Raw genomic sequence first — 18,772 nt, forward strand, 5'->3', positions numbered from 1 at the left:
AACCAGTAGGCAAAAAATCAGTAAGGGCATAGCTGAACTCTCTAAGACCACATATCAACTGGACATCATCAACTGGAAGTCTTAGCTAGAGCAATTTGTCAAGAGGAAGAAAAGGTACTGAAATCAGAAAGGAAGAAGTAAAATTGTGCCAGGTGCTGTGGTGCACACCTATAATCCCAGAAACTCAGAAGACTGAGACAGCGTATTGTGGACAGCCTCAGCAATTTAGCAAGGCCCTAAGCAACTTAGCAAGACCCTGTCTCAAAATATAAAAATAAAAAGGATCAGAGATGTAGTTCACTGATAGAGTGCCCCTAGGTTCAATCCCCAGTACCATAAAAACAAAACAAGAAGAATTTTCTCTCCTTGCAGGTGACAAGATCTTATACATGAATTTTAAAAAAGGAAAAAAAAATCTTCACCAAAATATCATTTAGTTTACAAACAAATGCAGTAAAGTTGCAGGATCCAAAATCAACATACAAAAATCAATATATTATTTCTATATACTAACAGCAAACATCCAAAACATCCAAAAAAAATCAATGAACAATCCCATTTATAATAACATAAGAACAAAAATATTTAGGAAAAAAATTACTGAAAAAGTAAAAGATCAATACACTGAAAACTATAAAACACTGATGAAACAAATTGAAGATACAAATAAATTGAAAGATACCCATACCCATATTTGTTGATTAAAGGAATTAATATTGTTGAAATACCTATACTACCAGGCTGGAGCTGTGGCTCAGTGGTAGAGCACTTGCTTAGCATGTGTGAGGCACTGGGTTCGATCCTTAGCACCACATAAAGATAAATACAATAAAGGTATTGTGTCCATCTACGACTGAAAAAAAAAAATACCTATACTACCCAAAGTGATCCACACTTGCAATTGTTAGGCACATACATATTAAGGATTGTTGTATCTGTTTTCTTGAAGTATTCACCATTATAATCATGTAATACTTTTCTCTATCAAAATTCCAATGACATTTTTCACAAAAATAGAAAAAAAAATCCTAAAATTCTCATGGAACCACAAAAGACTCCAAGTAGCCAAAGCAATTTTGAGCAAAAAACTCAAAGCTGGGAGCAGCACAATGCCTGATTTTAAAATATACAAAGCAATAATAACCAACATGGGAGGTCTGGGGTTGTGGCTCAGCGGTAGAGCTCTCGCCTAGCATGCGCGAGGTGCTGGGTTCGATCCTCAGCACCACATAAAAATAAATAAATAAAACAAAATAATAACCAACATGGGGGTGGGTTGGAGTATGAAGGGACTTTGGATTGTGCAGAAGGGTGTGAGGGGAGGAGAGGCGTGTGGGGATGGGAAGGACAGTGGAATGAGATGGACATTATTACCCTATATACATGTATGATTACACTACCCATGTGATTCTATACCATGTTCAGCCAGAGGAAGAATTTTGCTCCATTTGTGTACAATGTGTCTAAATACATTCTACTGTCATGTATATTAACTAATGTGTACAATGTGTCTAAATACATTCTACTGTCATGTATATTAACTAATTAAACAAATTTTAAAAAAATTTAAATAACCAATACAGCACTGTGCTGGCATAAAAAAACACACCAACCAATGGAATAGAATAAAAATAAATCCATACATTTACATTAAACTGATCTTCAACAAAGTTGCCAAGAGCACATAATGGGAAAAGGACTGTCTCTTCAACAAAGATGTATGGAAAACTCAATGTCTATATGCATAAGAACGAAATTGGATTCTTACATCATACACAAAAATCAACTCAAAATGGATTAAAGACTTAAACATCAGACTGGAACTGTAAAACTATTAGAGGAAAATGAGAAAAAAGCTTCTTAGCCAGGGAACTGGGTACACACCTGTAATCCTGGCTCCCAGCAAGGTAGGCAGGAGAGGATCACTTGAGCCCCAAGGGAAATATAGTTAGACCCCATCTCTCAAGAAAAGAAAAAGAAAGACATTGATCTGGCAATGATTTATAAAATATGATATCAAAAGCACACTGTCAACAAGAACAAGCATAACCAATTGGAATTGCATCAAATGAAAAAGCTCCTTCACAGCAAAGCAAACAATCAACAGAATAACTAGCAACCTACTGAAAGCGAAAAAATACTTGTAATCCATAGATCTGATTGGGGGTTAATATTCAAAGTACGTAAGGAACCAATGAAATAGCAAAAAAAAAAAAAAAAAAAAAGCAAAGAACCCAATGAAAAAATGAACATGAATAGACATTTCTCAAATGAACACATACAAACGACTAACAGGTATATGAAAAGGTGCTCAACAACACTAATCATTAGGGGAATGCAAATGAAAACCACAATGAAGCATCTCCTCATACTTGTTAGAATGGCTATTATCATTAAGACAAATTAAGAGTTGGGGAGGATGTGGAGACTAGAGAACACCCACATACACTAGGAATGTAAATTGGTACAGCCATTATGGAAAACAGTATGGAGGTTCCTCCAAAAATTAAAAATAGAACAACCATCTATATGATTCATCGATTGCACTTCTTGGTATATACACTAAGGAAAAATTAGTATATTGAAAAGAAGTTTGCACCACCATGTTTATTACAGCATTATTCACAACAACCCAGATATGGGTTCAAACTAAGTGTCCATTGATAGATGGATGAATTTTAAAAGTGAGTTGTGTATATACAATGGCATATTATTCAGCTATAAAAAAAGGAAAAAAATTCTGTCACTTGATACAATGTGAATAAACCTGGAGGACATTCATGCTAGGTGAAATAAACCAGGCAAATACTGTATAATCTCACCTGTAAGTGGAACCTAGAAAAGTCTGAACTCATGGAAATGGATAAAATTAAATGGTAGTTGCCAAGGCCTGGGAGTGGGAACAGGGATAAGGAAATGTTGAAAGTGCACAAAGTTTCAGATTGAATAAGTTCTGGAGATCTAGTGCACAGTGATACAACACCATGACTATATTAATAATAATCATATACTTGAAAATTGATGAAAGAACTTAAAAAGAAATCTCACCATACACACACACACACACACACACACACGATAATTATGTGGGGTGATGAAAATATACTTTAAATGGTAAATTTAATGTGTAATTTACCACAATTTTAAATACCAATTGCATTTCTAAAAAACTAGAAACAAACAGCTGAGAAATAAAATGATACTTAAAATGTCATTTCCAATAGCATTAAAAAAAAAAAAAAAAAAATGCCGGGCTGGGGCTGTAGTTCAGTGGCAGAACACTTGCCTCTCATATGTGAGACACTGGATTTGATCCTTAGCACCACATTAAAATAAATAAAATACAGACATTCTGTCCATCTAACAACTACAAAAAAATTTTTTTAAATAAATAAAATGCCTAAGGATAAACTTAATACAATAACTCCCAAACTCTTACAGTGAAAACTACAAAACAATGCTGAGAAATTAGAGACTGAAATCAATGAAAAAATATACCATATTTATGAACTGAATGGCAATATTTTTCTAAGATTATAATTTTCCACAAATTGATTTTTTCCCACAAAACTGGAAAGGCTGATTTTAAAATTTATATTAAAATACAAAGAACCTAGAACAACCAAGACAATTATAATTTTTTTAAAAAGCATAAAGTTGAAGGGCTTGCCCTCCCTAATCTCAAGATTCACTCTAAAGCTAAAGTAATCAAGACAGTGTGGTGTTCATTAGGATAAATAAATAAAATCCAGAAATAGAGCACCCTTATGGCCAACTGACTTCACGCAAGGGTGCCAATATATTTCAACACAGGAAAAGGGAATCTTTGCAACAAGCAATGTTGAAACAACTGAGTATCCATCTAGGTAAAAATTAATATTGACTCTTATCTCACACCACATACAAAAATAAATTCAAGAAAGATGAAAGACCTCAATGTAAAAACTAAATCTGTAAAATGTCTAGAAAAAAAATCAATAGAGAAGTGTTATCTGAAAACAGCAGAGTAGGTAGCTTCCGGGCCATCCCTCTATAGAGATGCTTAAATACAGTGCTTACCTTCCTCTCTTTGTTGAATATGGCCACAGTGAAAAAGAGACCCATGTACAGGCCACAATCCAGAGCCACATGCCCTGTGCATGAGGACCTCCATCTGCCCCAGTGAACCAGTCCTTCCATTTCCGGTGCAAAAAGGTTGACAACAGGTCAGACTCTCCTCAAATCCCATGAGACTGAAAGAATGTTTGCCTCTAAATGGAACTCCATCTTCTTTCTTAAACTTGAGGGATATTTCAGGGGAGGAAATATCTTTAGTGATGAAGAAATGTTTGGGAAGTTCAGTTTTTATTTCAGATTCATTTTCTTCAATTAGAGTCAAGTAAAATTAAATCTTCACTAAGAAAATAGACATATGGTATGATCCCATTTTTATGAAAGTATTTCTATCTCTCCTATCTGTAAAAATGCATAGAAATATGTCTAGCATGATGTACCAGAAATGTTAATGATGGTTATATTTGAATCATGAAACTTGAGGTAATACTTTTATTTTCTTTTTGTACTTTTCTGCAATGCTTAAACCATTTATAGGGAGCATACAACTGTTTTCACAGAAAGAATAATTTTATTATTTTTTTTTTAAAAACCCTAACATCTTGACAAGAGCCCTCAGGGTTTAGAGCTTTCATTTCCACTTTCTTTCTTTTGCTCCCACGACTCTCCCCCAAGTCCCTCATTTCTCTCTTCCCTCCCTTTCATCCCTCACCTTTCTCCTTCCTCTGCATTCACCAGGTCCAGTTTTTCTCCTCCAAGCTGAGAATATCCATCTCAGTGCTTAAAACCCACTAGCCCACAGGAGCAAGAAGGGTGGGCTCCTCTCCTTTTTCTGCTGGAATTGGGGTGGGGGGTTTCTAGAGGGTTTTGAGGCTCTCAGGGATTCCTCCTTTCCCCTTCCCTCCCATGAACCCTCACACCAGCAGAGGAGGCAAGAGCAGCTAGGGCAGAGTGGGACAATGGAGAGGGAGCACTGGCCTGAATGCCACTCTGGGCAACTTTCACCCACGGGTTTCTGGGGAATCAAAAAACTTGAATCTTATTCTTGGCTCTATGTCATCCTCACTTTTTGTCCCCAGAACCTTTACCTAATACATCACCAACTTCCTCTTGGATATTGATATTCTGTCTCAGGGGTCTGCACCTGGAAAGGGCTCAAATGTGGGAAGGCATCTCTCATCTGAGCTGCCCTTGTATTATACCCTCACCCCCATGCCAGGACTAGGGACAAGAAAAGAAAGAGGTCTGAACCATTCTCTTCCAAGCCATTGGAATTCATTGTTGAATAAAAGAGAGGCAGGCCCACACAGGCTGAGGTCTACCATGGAGTTTTCACAGAACCAATGGAAGGAATGGATGAAAGGATAGAAGTGGGGCTGGGAGGGCCTTTGAACAAAGCCACAGGAGAAACACCCATGCCTCAATGTAAACTCTGGCTGTTCAGACAGAGCACCTGGTAGTTATGGTCATGAATGGGATTCTCCAGGGAGAATCCCAAATGCTTGGCATCTTTGATCCTCCATCCCCAAAAGAAGCAGGGTTCTCCTTTGGGAACTCAAGTTTAACATAAACAGACCCAGCAGAAACCCCAACACCCCTTTCCTTTCCTAGGCAGAGGTGCCAGAACTTTCAGGGTCATGGATTGTGTGGCATTGGAGAGAAGGAAAACCAGACATTAGCCCAGGTCATCCATGACTGGAAGGAAAACTTGGAGTGGGGGGAGTTCACAAACCCTGGTCTTTCCTTTGCTTGTTGCCTACATTAGCAGGTGAAATATGAATGCATAGTTAAATATGAATGTCAGATAAACAAAAACTTTTCATATAAGATACATCCCAAATATTGTGTAAGACATATCCATACCAAAAAAAAAAAAAAAAAAAAAAATCCCTGTTTATGACCTTCAGAGTTAACTGAGTATTCTACATTTTGCCATTCTTGCATACCAGATATGGACTGAGGAGGAGAAGTCATTCCTGCAAATTTTTTTATTTCCATTTTTTTGAATTATTAACCCAAATTTCCAATCTCACCAGCTTGCAGAAGCAAATGAAGCTACCAGAAACAAAAAATGTCCCTGGCCTGCCCATCCTTCTGAGATACTGCAGACCCTTCTGAAGCTGCCATCTTCTTAGGGTTCAGTGCCCTGAGCCATGTGGCCTAGGCTGGGCCTTGGCGCCCTCTGCTGGTGATCTCCAAATAGAGAATCCTGGAGGACTTCACCCCAGTCCTGCAACCAGAAGCGCTCCAGACTCTGACTTCCTGCCAGGCCCAGCAGTAGATGGCCTCTCCAAACTGCCCAGCTTCTGCCCTCCCTGCTTCATCTGCCCCCCTTTATGAGCTCTTCCTACCTTTGTATGTGCCAAATGATCACATGACATTCAGTCCCATGCTGCTTCTTGGTTCCCTCTTCACTCAGCCTGGCTCTGAGCTGACCTGGCTCCTCTAAGTACCAGGCAGGCAGCCATGGAAAAGATCACTGATCCCCAGAATCACAGTCACTCCACACCATCCTGCCCTCACACCAGGTATGCCTTGGCCAGCCTGTGGCGTCTCCTTTAAAATGAAGATGGTTTATTCATTTTCAACCTCTCCAAAGACAGGGCTGGGTTTGTCTTAGTGGCTTCCAAATCCTAACATCAGGAACAGAGTACAGAGGCAAATACTAGCAGAATAAAGACTTGGGAGGCTGGGGAGAGGGGACAGGGCTTCTCTGGGTCAAGGATTAAGAGTGATTTTTTTTTTTTAAATAAAGACACTTTATTTACAGATAATACAAAATAAACCACAGGACAAACTACTGTTCAGAGACAGGGACAGCCCCCACAACAACCACCCTGCCCATCCTAGAGTAACATATAAAAAATTAAAAAGGCCCTAGGGGGGAGAGGAGCTGGGCTGGAAGCACCTTTGCTGATTAGGGATTGGGGCCTATGATCCTCAGTCACTCCCCCCACCTCCCCCACCCCGTGCCAGGGCACTCTCCCCTCTGAACCCTGGGCCTGGCAAGCAGAGGACACAGCTACAAGGGCAGCTGGTGGCCATTGCAAAGGCCCCCTGGCCAAGGACACTGACTTCTGACTCTGAAGGGTTGGGACAAGCAGGTGGGTAAGTGACTTTGGGGTGGGCATGGGGTGGGTATTATTGCGTTGCTCCAGCCAATTTCCTCCTGACCATGGACACTATCTACATTGGGTTCCAGGGAACAGCCATATCAGGGCAGAAGTGTAGGGTCTTCAAAGCGATGACGTTGTTGAGTCCACCACCTCACGGCCATTGCAAACAGTGGGGACAAACTGTGATCCAGACCCTAGGGAAAGAAAACCAGAAGTTGGAGATGACCCTGAATCCTCCATAAAAAGTAGGAAGCAGGGAAAGTAGAGCTGTGGAGGGAAGCATGTCCCCTTGCCACCCTCTCATGTTCAGTGTCATCTTGAGGGTACCCCATCCCCCAACAAGGAATCTCAGCAATGGAGGAGTAGACCACACCTGAGGAGATGGGTTGGGAGGGGGAACTCAGGTAGGAAGGGGTGCTTATGATGCTGACCTTGGCCAGGGCTGGAGCTGGCCCTGGCGGCAGCACTGCCAAAGCGGCTGGTGGGTGCCCGATGACTAACCACATTCTTCTGTGGCTGGAAGAGGATGATGTGTAGCTTGGGTGCGAAGAGGCAGCCAAGTACCACAGAGCCACTGAGGCTGACTGACACGCACATGGTGGTGGTCTGTACCTGCAGGGGTTGAGTGGGGAAGCAGGCACAGGTCAAGGATGTCTGTCCCAAAGGCTGGGCCTGGCCCCTAGAACCCCCTTCCCAGGATGTGGGAGAGACAGTAAGCATCTACTGGACCTTGGTGGGCACAGTCCCAGCATCTGTCCTGGTAGACTGTTTGCCCAGGGATCCCAAAGTTCAGCTGTGGGGTTGAACATGCTGGGGTGCATGTATATATAGGGACGTATGCATATGTGGAGGAGCTGGTATGTCCACCACTGCATATCTGAGTGTATGTATGTATATGCAGTAGTGAGTGTACAGGTCTGTGTGTGTACAAGTGTTTGGGGGTGTAGGATATATGGGTATGGACTGTGTAGGGAGTGTGTAGGGAGGGAACTGTGTGTGTGTGCCAGGATGTGTAAAAAAATGTGCATGCATGTGTCTGTATGTATATGTGTCTGTATGTATATGTGCTGGTATATGTGTTTGTGCATGCATGGTTGACTATTGTGTATATGTATGCCCTGGGTGAGTCCTTAGCTATTATTGGCATGAAAATGCAAATTATATGCACATTCAGGCTAAGTCAAAGCAGATTCCCTCTCAACCCTAGCCTCCAGGTGGTGGCCCAGCAGTTGCAAGCACAGCAGCCAAGCCCAGAGATCCCTGGGCCCCAGCACTGCACCACCACACTTCTGTCCTGGGGAAAGAACCTTTGTCAGGATGTTTGCCACAATTTTCCTGCTCCTTTAATTGTTAAGATTGTCGGTTCAGACCCTACACTGCATTCTCAAGCTAAGTGACCTCGGGCACAGGGTTGACTTTCCAAGGCCCTGTTTCTTTGTCAGTAAAATGGGAGAGCCATGGAGCTTACTCCAGAGTCATGAGGATTAACCAAGATGATTTTCTTGTCAGTCAGAGGCCAGCTCACCTGTTCTCCTCTGAGAGGCCTTTTCTATTCACCCCATTTAAAGTATCCATTGCCCCTTGGAGCTGAGGATACCCACTGAGACAGTGTCAGATGAAACCAAATTTGTTTGGAAGCCACCAACTGGAATATACCTTTCATCTGATTTAACCTTTGTCAACCCTACCTCTCCTCCCCCTACCTTCTTTGCTTCATCTTTCATCTGTAGACCTCCTCTCTAGTCAAACCCTTAAGCCCCTGGAACATATTTCTGCACCCCATCTCCTGCCAGTTTAGGAATGACATTGGAATACTGACACCTCTCTCTCTCTCTCTCTCTCTCTCTCTCTTTCTCTCTCTCTTTTCTTTTTGGTATCAGGGATTGAACCCAGGAGTGCTTAGCCATTGAGTCACATCTCCAGCCATACATATGTTTATATTTAGAGCCATATATATTTTATTTAGAGACAGGGTCTTGCTGAGTTGCTTTAGGACCTCACTTAATTGCTGAGACTGGCTTTGAACTCATGATCCTCTTGCCTCAACTTTTTCAAGCCAATGGGATTACAGGCGTGTACCACCAAGCCTGGTTGACATCTCTTCTAACTCTAACTTGAGTTCCGCACTTTTCTGCCCAGTCCCTACTCATCCCTTTCACCTTCCTAAGCTGTGGGTCCCTGAGTGAACATATAAGCTCTTGGAGCATCAATTATCAGGAGATGAAATGAAATACCAGGAAACCAAGAGTCCAGCATCCCATCCCCTCCCACCTCTGCAGCAGGCAGCTCACCCGATAGTCACTGGAGGTGACATAGAAGATGGGCAGGAATGCCAGCCAGATGATGCACGTGGTGTACATGGTGAAGCCAATGAACTTGGCCTCATTGAAATTTTCGGGGCACTTGCGGGTCTTGAAGGCATAGAGCGTGCAGAGTGCGATGAGGAGCACGTTGTATGCCAGAGAGCCCAGCATGCTTGCATCACGGTGGTTACAGCGCAGTGTCACCACCTCCCGCCGTTCAGGGGCTGTCTCTTTGCCTGTGCCCGGTGCCTCCACCACCAGCCAGGCAGCCACAATGAGCAGCTGGCCTGAGATAAGTGCCAGGCAGATGGCGACTTGTGAGGCAGGACTGATAAAGCGTGGTCGCTGGGCCCCCTCCCGGGCCCCACCGAAGATGCGCGCAATGCGGTTAGTCTTGGTGAGCAGGGCTGAGTAGCAGACAGAGAAGGCAGTGCCCAAACCAAGGCGCCGTAAGGTGCACACAGCCGTGGATGGCTTGGCAATGAAGATGAAGGTCATGCAGTAGCAGAGGAAAACACCACCCAGCAGAATGTAGCAGAGCTCCCGACCCGAGGCCTTGACCACAGGAGTGGCATTGTGCCGTACAAAGACACCCAGCACAAAGAGGGTGGCCAGGGCACCGAGGCAGGCGATGGTGACAGGTCCCACTGCCCAAGCATCACCCCAGCGGATGTACTCCTGGGGCAGCTCAAAGCAGCCAGTCAGGCTGGCATTCGGCCAGTAGCCCAGACCGCAGTCAGCACAGGTGAACTCATCCAACCGGTACTCATAGGGCTGGCAGGGGATACAGAGCCAGCAGCAAACTTCACCTGGCTGCACGCTCTTCACCTCGTTCTGAAGGCAGGGCTCACTGCAGCGAGAGGCAGGCAGGGGTCCAGCAGAAGGTGAGGCCCATGGGATGAGGCTGGTGTCCAGAGTCAGGCCTTCTGCCCAATATCCCACCTTCTGGTAACGATAGTGCCCATTTCCTGCCCGCAGATAGGTAAAGATGTTGTAGCGGCCAATACCATCACCAAAGCGGTCGAAGCGGACCTCATTGTGAGTTTCAGCTGGGCGGAAGGGGGCTGAGATGGGGGAGGGAAGGAAGAAAAGGTTGGATCAGTGGGTTATCCTAATGGAAACTCAACCCTCACCCTCAAATGGATCCAATCCCAAAGCTAAGGCCATCAGTAGCTCTTCCAATCTTCACCCCAATACTAAAGCCCATTTTAACCCTAGTCACTTTTCTAGGAGGTTACAACAAATTCTAACCCCTAAATTCTAGCATCAAACCTCAGTCTTCACCAATCCTAAACTCCAAAGGTAACCCCAGCCTTAAAGCCAAGTGATTTCCACAAATCTAATGCCTATACCAATCCCCAACCATGACTTGCCAAATCTAACCTTAGACCTAGTCTCTAACACCTTCCAACCTCCAGGCTCCAAACCCCAACTTTATCACAACACAGCTCCCTCCTCAAACTTAACACAGAGAACCCAAAGCTAAGTCCAGCCTCAGGTGCAATCCAGGTCCCACTAATCCTAACAATAACCTCAGCTCCATCCCCCACCAGCCCTAACACTGATTCCAGTACAAATAGAATCACAATCTCAGTGTCACCTTCAACCAGTTCCCTTCACAGAATGGTCACTGCCACTCTCTACCCCCACTTCATCCCCTGTGAACCTCACATGGCTCAGCCAGGCTCAGGAGTCAGGACTACACCTTCCCTGATCCCAGTGAGAAATCAGAGTTCAAGAAAACATTCTTAAGTCTCCATGAGTGAATGGTTCAGCCTGTAATTCAAACCCAAGATCCTCCAAACTCTTACTTTTTCCAGTCAGTGTCAAAGTTCTCAAAATCCATTTCTAGCCCAACCATAATTCTATCCACGCCCAGTAGACTGAATATAGCCTTCCTTTAACATCCACTCAATCAGAGCCCACATTCCAACTCTAACCTCTATTCTCATTCTATCACAACTCTGAACATCAATCTTATTGAAATTATAGTTGACACAGGTTCCATAGCGGCAGAGTCAACCAACCCAGAATCAAAATAACAATTTTTAAAATCAATTAGTTCTATGAGGGTTGCATCTATACCTAACATGCACAGGCTTTTTGTTGTTGTTGTTACAATATAACAACTATTTACATAGCATTTACATTGCATTTAGTATTATAAGTAATTGAGAGATATTTTAAAGTATACAGGAAGACAGATATAGGTTATATGCAAATACTACACAATTTTATATAAGGGATAAACAACCCCAGACTTTGGTGTCCATAGAGAGCCTAGAAACATGGATACTGAGGATGACTGTACTCTTTGTCTTAACCCTGCGCCAGTGCTTCCAAGCTATGTCAGTTCTGGCAGCCTCTCTCACTGCTCCCAGAATGATTCTTTCTGAAACCTAGTGATGACTCTAAATGATTCTCATTGTTCTTAAAACAAGCATTTTAACTTTTGATTTGAAGACACCAGGACCACTTTAGATGGCAAATAAAGATTAGGAATAGAAGTTTTCCCTAAATAGAATGTCATTTCAATGCTTGCCCTCAATCTAGTCTGATTCAGACTCTCTCGCAGCTATCTAAGAATGGATTTGGAGGGCCGGGGATGTGGCTCAAGCGGTAGCGCGCTTGCCTGGCATGCGTGCGGCCCGGGTTCGATCCTCAGCACCACATACAAACAAAGATGTTGTGTCCGCCGATAACTAAAAAATAAAAATATTAAAAAAAAAAAAAAGAATGGATTTGGAATCCCCTGGTTTCCACCCCAAGCAAGATAAGGAGTCAGGAGACAGGGCAAGAACCGAGCAGGAGCCAAAGACCTTCAAAGTAGCAGGAACAGGCCAGAGGTCTCCTATCTCGAAGGGTCTCTCAGGAAGTTGAACCTCAGCAAGCCAGGTGTGACAGCACACACCTGTAACCCCAACTACTTGAGAGGCTGTTAGGAGGACCACAAATTAGAGGAAAGCTGGGGCAATTTAGCGATACCATATCTAAAACTAAACAATAAAAAGGGCTGGGGTTGTATCTCAGTGGTAGACCTCTTGCCCAGCATGTATGAGGCCCTGGGTTCAATTCCCAGTGCTACAAAAAGAATAGAAGCAAAACCTCAGCCCAGGCTCCAGTTCTAGTCCCCTCTGCCTAGTAGTCCTTGTCCTGGCTCTGACACCAGCCCCCTGGAAGAGTTCTCTTCTTGTGCTATGCTATGTTTCCTTAGCTAAGTAATAGAACATGAAAATCTGTTTTCCCTCTTCCTCTAAGAGAGTCAGCAAGCTGATGGACACTAGCCAGCACTATTACCATCAAACTTGACATTGAGTACGAAGTCCTTGTAGAGGCGGCGCCCGTTGACAGGACGCATCGCATCGCATAGATGGGTGGTGTTGGGGCAGAGGGCACGGTGCATGTTGTGCAGTGCGTGGGCCATGGCATACACTGCATTGACCACAAACATAATCTTGGACTCCTGCTCAAAGGGCACGGCCCGCAGAGAGTGAGCTGCACAGTCTCTCTGCCGGAAGCTGCAGCGGAACCTCTGCTCCCAGAACTCACGGAACCAGGGGTTCCGGCTGTTGTTCCAGGGGTCCAGGTTCTGGAAGTAGGAGGCAAAGTCACTGATAGGGTAAGAGGCCAACTCGATGGTGATGGCACCCTCAGCAGCCCCCTCGCTGCCTGCCACCACACTCTCCAGGGCCCCCCAGCCATCACTGGCCACCCAGGTAAAGCTGGCATTGAGGCGCTGGGTGGCAGCAAGCAGCTCCCGAGCATCCTCAGAACGGGTGAACAGGACAGCCACACGGGCACTGGGCTTCTGCAGCAGTGCACGCACCACACCCTCAAAGGCTGCACGGCTCATGGCACGGCCCACCTTCTCTGAGGTAGCCACACAGATGTTGCGAGCACGAGCCTCTAGCTCAAAGGCCTCAATGCCTGTCTCGCCATAGTCACCCTCGGATGCCACAGTGGATACATAGGTCCAGTTGAAGAAGCGGAGAATTTCAGCCATGGCCTTGGCTTGGAAAAAGTCAGGGGGCACTGTGCGTGCAAAGTAGTCATAGCGGGACTTGTCACTCAGCTTGGCACTGGTGGAAGCATAGCTGATCTGTGGGATTTGAAATAGCCGCAGAAGGTTGGCCACCTGGGAAGCAGGGTAGAGAAGGCAAAGATAAGAGAACAGATCAAATGAACACTAGAAACAGGGCAATCCCCACATCTAGCACTTAAGCATCCACGCAGGATAGCCCTGAAGTTTCCCTTTCTCAAAAGGCCAAATCTTAATTTTTTGTATGTGTGTGCAATACTGGGAATTGAACCAGGGTGCTTTACCATCAAACTACATCTCCAGTCCTTTTCATTTTTTGAGACGGGGTATCATTAAGTTGCTGAAGCTGGCCTCAAACTTGCTGCCTCAGTCCCAGAGTCCAAGTTCCTGGAATTACAGAGGGGCACCTAAAATCAAATCTTAATTTGACGTGTCTTCAACCTAGGAGTGGGAAGTTTCTGCTCCTTCCCAAGGGATGAGGGAGAAGATCCAGGGCTAAGGCCCCAGGGTCCTGAATCACACCTCAACCAGATGCAAGGCAGGGGACTAAGAAAGGTTGACATTTAGCTGCACACTGAGCCTCAGTTTCTTATCCTTTCAAGGCTGCTGAGCACATAAAAATGATACTGCACAGACACTACAGCTCCTGGCATATGGAAGCTGATAGGGATATGGGCAAGAGAGAAGAGATGGGAATGCTGATGTGTGGTCCCTGCTACAGAAGGCTGGCAGCCTAGGATGGGAAGCAGGTAACCCAGCTCCTGGAAATAAATTCATGGGCCCTTGACAAGAACTATGTAAAGGAGCAGGGCTGGGAAAGCACCTCAGAGGCCCCTAATGAAGACATCAACAGATGGGAGGATGCCCACCCACCCCTGTCCCCAGTCAGGGCTGCAGATGCTGGCACACTCACCCTTGATCAAACTGCCATCCAGTTACTCCCAGTAGTTGGGACTAGCAGGACCACTCGATGGTTCTTGCCTCTGCTTCATTTCTCTTAAACAAGCATTCCAGGTCAGGGGTCTAATAGCAATGCTCTCTGCTGGTCTCCTAAAGGAAGCTGAGGTCCTAGCCAAGGCCCCCATATGGTCCCCAGCCAGGGCCCCAGTTCTGGCCTCATCTTCCAACAGCCTACACAGGGCACTTGCAAGTGAGGATCTGGGCAAGAGGTTGGACGCAGTCAAGGAGCAAGAGAATCCCACCTGGGTCAAATCAACCAGGTGTGCCCAGGAGACGGCCCAGGAAGCAGCAAAGGGAAGTTAGCTGGGCCAGCAACCTCTGCTGAAGCCCAGCAACACAACAATACACCTTGTGCTGGCCCCTTGTGAGAGGGCAGAGCAGGGGCAGGGGTGAGGAATATTTCCTCATATTACCTCCTCAAATCTTTCACCTCCAAAGACCCTAGGGTACCTTATCCCTTATTTCCACACACATTGTTTTTCTTCCTCCTGGTTACCCATCTTATTTCTCTCCTCTGGCTTCTCCTGGGTTCTATCTGCCTACCTTGCTCTAATCCAGAAAGAGATGGTCTTGAAAAATTGGGCTAAGAGCATTGACTTTGCATCTCCCCTTTGCCACAACTTGGCTTGTGACACGTCCTCTCTCTCTGCCTGTTTACTCATCTATAAAACTGGTTAATCACAATAGCAGTTAAGATTTTTTGTGCCCTCATGACTTTCCAGGCCCTTGGATACATACTTTGCTCATTAAATTTTCACTAGAAACCTAAAAGTAGAAAATATTTTGAATCCAATTGTGTGTGTGTGTGTGTGTGTGTGTATTTTGGTACTGGAAATTGGGAATTGAACCCAGGGCTTCCCACATGCTAGGCACTACCACCGAGCATCATCCTCAGCACTTTTTATTTTGAAACAGGGTCTCACTAAATTGCCCAGGCTGGCCTCAAATTTGCCATCTTCCTGCCTACACCTCCCAAGTTGCTGGGATTATGGGCATGTCCACCACACCCAGCTATAAATTCCATTTTATGAGAAAACTAAGACACAGGGGGGGAAAAAAACCCTATTTAGAGTCATGCAAGTTAGCATGTGGGAGAGCCAGAGTTTAAACCCAGAAACTGACTCCAGAGGTCTGGCCTCTCAGGTTGTTTAACATCATCACAGTGTTTGTGTGTGTGTGTGTGTGTGTGTGTGTGTTTAGTGTGTGGTGTTTCCCTTTTCTTTTTTTCCTTAGGGGAGTTTCTCTTACACAATCTCTAGAAATCAACCCTATTATGTGACAGAGCATTCTTTTAGTCTTCTATAAAAAGCTACTTAAAAGAAGCTGCTGGTCCCCCCTTTCCATGCAGGGCAGTACTGGAGCCTCTGCTCAGCAGGAATTCTAGGTCACCACCTCCAGCCTCCCTCCCCAGCCCTCATTTGGGTGGCCTCCACATACCTGGATGGAAACGTCACTGTAGGAGCCGCCAATGACACCAGTGATGGCAGTGGGAGCATCACCGTGGGTGGCATAAGAGCCGTCTGGGCAGATATGACGAGAGCCATCAGCACCTCTGCTGAGAGAGGCACGTACAAAGTCCAGTGCCTGCTCCAGGGCATATGTGTCCTTGGAACAGCTGTCAAGGATGTGCGCACCCAGGCGCACCCCAGGCAGCAGGTGGGGGTCGTGGTTGATACGGTCCAGTGCGAAAAGCATGGCCTCCAGGCGCTGGATGCCACGATGCTCATTGACAGGACCACACTCCTCAGCTGGGCCACCCTTCTGGTGCACCGGGAACAGCCCACCCAGCACCAGGTCCCCCTCCAGGGTCAGCACCTTCTTGGCCGGGCCCTCAGCCACAGCACCCGACAGCAGCAGCAGTGCCAGGAGCCCAAGCAGCGATCCCATGGCTCCAAAGGGGATGGATAGGTCCAGCAGACGCTGGTCTCCAGGGGATTAGGATAGAAGCAGCAAAGGCAAAGAGAGGAGGAGAAAGGGACCAGGAAAGGACAGACAGGAAGAGGGATGAGAAGGGACCCAGCTCCTGCAGAGAAATAGAGAGACAAACAGAAAGAGAAAAGTGGAACCTAAAAGTGGCTGCCTCTTTTTTTCCCCAGCTTCCCCTTCTGACTCTGTCCCTCCTCACATCCAATTCCCAGGGACTCAGGGGTCATGGGGAGAGTGGTGTTAACTAACTAGGCTGAGAAGCTCCTGGGATACCTCCCTGAGTCTCTCACTCAACCCTGCTCTGATTTGGGCTAGATATGGGCCCTGTACACCTACCAAGCTCAGCATAAGGAGAAAAGAGACAGGGAGTGGAGGCCCAGGAAGAAGTCAGAAGAACCCAACCCATGCCAAGCCCTCTATAAATTAAAGGGTGTCTGTCCAAGACTCTACACAAACGTCACAAGATCTCAAGGTCAGTACCTTTTCAGCAGAGGCCATGTCAAAGTTACAAACTCAGGGAAACAGTCCCTGTCCTGAGCCTCAGATTTTCAGAGAGGGGACCCTGCTGTCTGAAGACCTACCAGGGAAGAGTCTCCAAGTGATAATCTCCAATCCTAGGGAGACCCCATAACATGACAGAGTATTCTCTTAGTCTTCTATAAAAAGCTACTTAAAAGAAGCTGCTGGTCCCCTTTTCCATGCAGGGCAGTACTGGAGCCTCTGCTTAGCAGGAATTCTAGGGCACCACCTCCAGCCTCCCTCCCCAGGCCTCATTTGGGTGCCTCCACATACCTGGATAAATACCTAAGGGTGCTAGCATCTGGTTCTTAAAAGGCCATCTCTACAGTTACCTGACTGAGAAAGAAATGGAGACCATAGGCCCTGAATGAGACTCCCCAGGGAAGGCACCAAAGCGGCCATGGGTCCTGTATGAGCAGGACAAGTACATATGAAAGTACATGTGTCATAGGTTGGGGAACAATTCATCTGGTCAGAATCTCTAGTGCTGAGGATGAGTTCTGAACTCTAGCTCTGTGTAAGATACTGTTTGAGACTTTCTGCCTCTGTTTTCTTTTTACTTCAAATACAGCAGAGAAAGTCACCATTTCCAGACCTCCCCATTCTCAGTCTCAGGGGCTTGTCCATCCTGAGGCTAGCCTTTAGACACCCACTTTCTCTGTCTTCCACTCTACATTCTATCATCTATACCCCCAGTAGCCTTCCCAAACACCCACCCCACACAGGCTCCTACAATCATGCTGGCTTAAAAAGGCTGGGGGAGGGATATAAATCTTTCCTCAGAACAGGAAAGGAAACTAAGGCTGAAGCAGACAGCAACTAGTTCATGGATCTCATGTCCTGGCTATATAGACTGGAGCTTCTCACTTTGTCTCCTCATTTCCCCAGAGCTAAATCTCCCACTGGTACTGGGACAAGGGGATTGGGATCCCATGGGAACCGGAAAGAATCAGTTCAACCAGGCAAACAGGAGAGAAGCCGGAATGAAGACCAACACTCATGGAAAGGAACGCAAATAAGGGTTCAGCACTAGGGAGGCCCAGATGAAAGACCAGAGGCAGGAAGGGGACAGAACCCCGGAATCGGGTAGCCAGGAGGCCAGGGCCACAAATCCGATCAGGGGGCAAAAGAGAGTCCAGGAAGGCTGAGACAAAAGACGGAGGCACAGACAGAAAGAATCAGAGGACATTGGAACACGAGGAATGAACCGAGGAGCGGGACGCAGGTCTTGCGTTTTATGGGAAGAAAGGCGGGACGCCCTGGGCTGTCCTCCCGCTTCCCAAAGCTCCCAGAGAGCAGGTCTGTACGCCCCGGCCTGGGTGCCCCAGAACTCGAGGACCCGGGGGCGCCAGGACGTGGGGTCAGGGCTAAAAAGGTCTGCAGCGGCCGCGGTACTACAGGCTCACCCTACCTGGCGCGCCCAGCTCCAGCACGTAGAGAATCGGAGTGGAGCAAGGGGCGCAGGGCTCCCGGCTCCAGCTCGCTAGCTCGCTCGCTCGCTCGCTGGTTCTGCGCTCTCCGCCAGCTCACCCTGCCGCTTTCAATCGCGGCCCGCCCCGCCCCCGGCCCCGGCCCGCCCCCAGTCCCTCCTCCGGTCCTCCCCACTCTAGGTATCCCCCTCCCAATCTGGCCTCCGCCTCCTTTCGGACACCTCCAGGACTCCTTGCCCAAAGCCTTCCGCGACTCGGGCTCCTCGCCGGACCAGGAGCTGTCCGCCGCGTGGTGCTGAATCCCCTCGTGCTCCCGCTGTGCTGGAGTAGGTGCCTCTCTACCCCCACCACCTCGTAGTCAGACTGCGTCCCAGAGAGCGGTGGGTACAAGGTATGGGGTACTGGGTTGGGAAGGTCACTGAGGCT

The 18,772-nt window shown here is 46.5% G+C and overlaps 1 protein-coding gene across 2 annotated transcripts; it reads right to left on the reverse strand.

Annotated features, from left to right (window-relative positions):
• Positions 1 to 6,836: 6,836 nt before the first annotated feature.
• Grm2 (glutamate metabotropic receptor 2) lies at positions 6,837 to 18,453 on the reverse strand. Of its 2 annotated transcripts, XM_046431962.2 has the most exons (6): positions 18,328 to 18,453; positions 15,909 to 16,494; positions 12,770 to 13,607; positions 9,461 to 10,536; positions 7,601 to 7,781; positions 6,837 to 7,363 (listed from the first exon to the last, which is right to left on the reverse strand). In XM_046431962.2, exons 2-6 carry the CDS (start codon positions 16,356 to 16,358, stop codon positions 7,290 to 7,292), a joined length of 2,619 nt encoding a protein of 872 aa, XP_046287918.1. In that variant the 5' UTR covers positions 16,359 to 16,494; positions 18,328 to 18,453; the 3' UTR covers positions 6,837 to 7,289. The 2 variants fall into 2 exon arrangements, with proteins under 2 accessions (XP_046287918.1, XP_046287917.1); XM_046431961.2 differs by lacking the exons at positions 15,909 to 16,494; positions 18,328 to 18,453 and adding an exon at positions 13,796 to 14,383.
• Between the last annotated feature and the right edge of the window lie 319 nt (positions 18,454 to 18,772).

Source organism: Marmota monax, unplaced genomic scaffold, assembly GCF_021218885.2.
Source record: "Marmota monax isolate L192 unplaced genomic scaffold, Marmota_monax_Labrador192_F-V1.1 WCK01_AAM20220418_F8-fsc00022, whole genome shotgun sequence".
NCBI lineage: Eukaryota > Metazoa > Chordata > Mammalia > Rodentia > Sciuridae > Marmota > Marmota monax.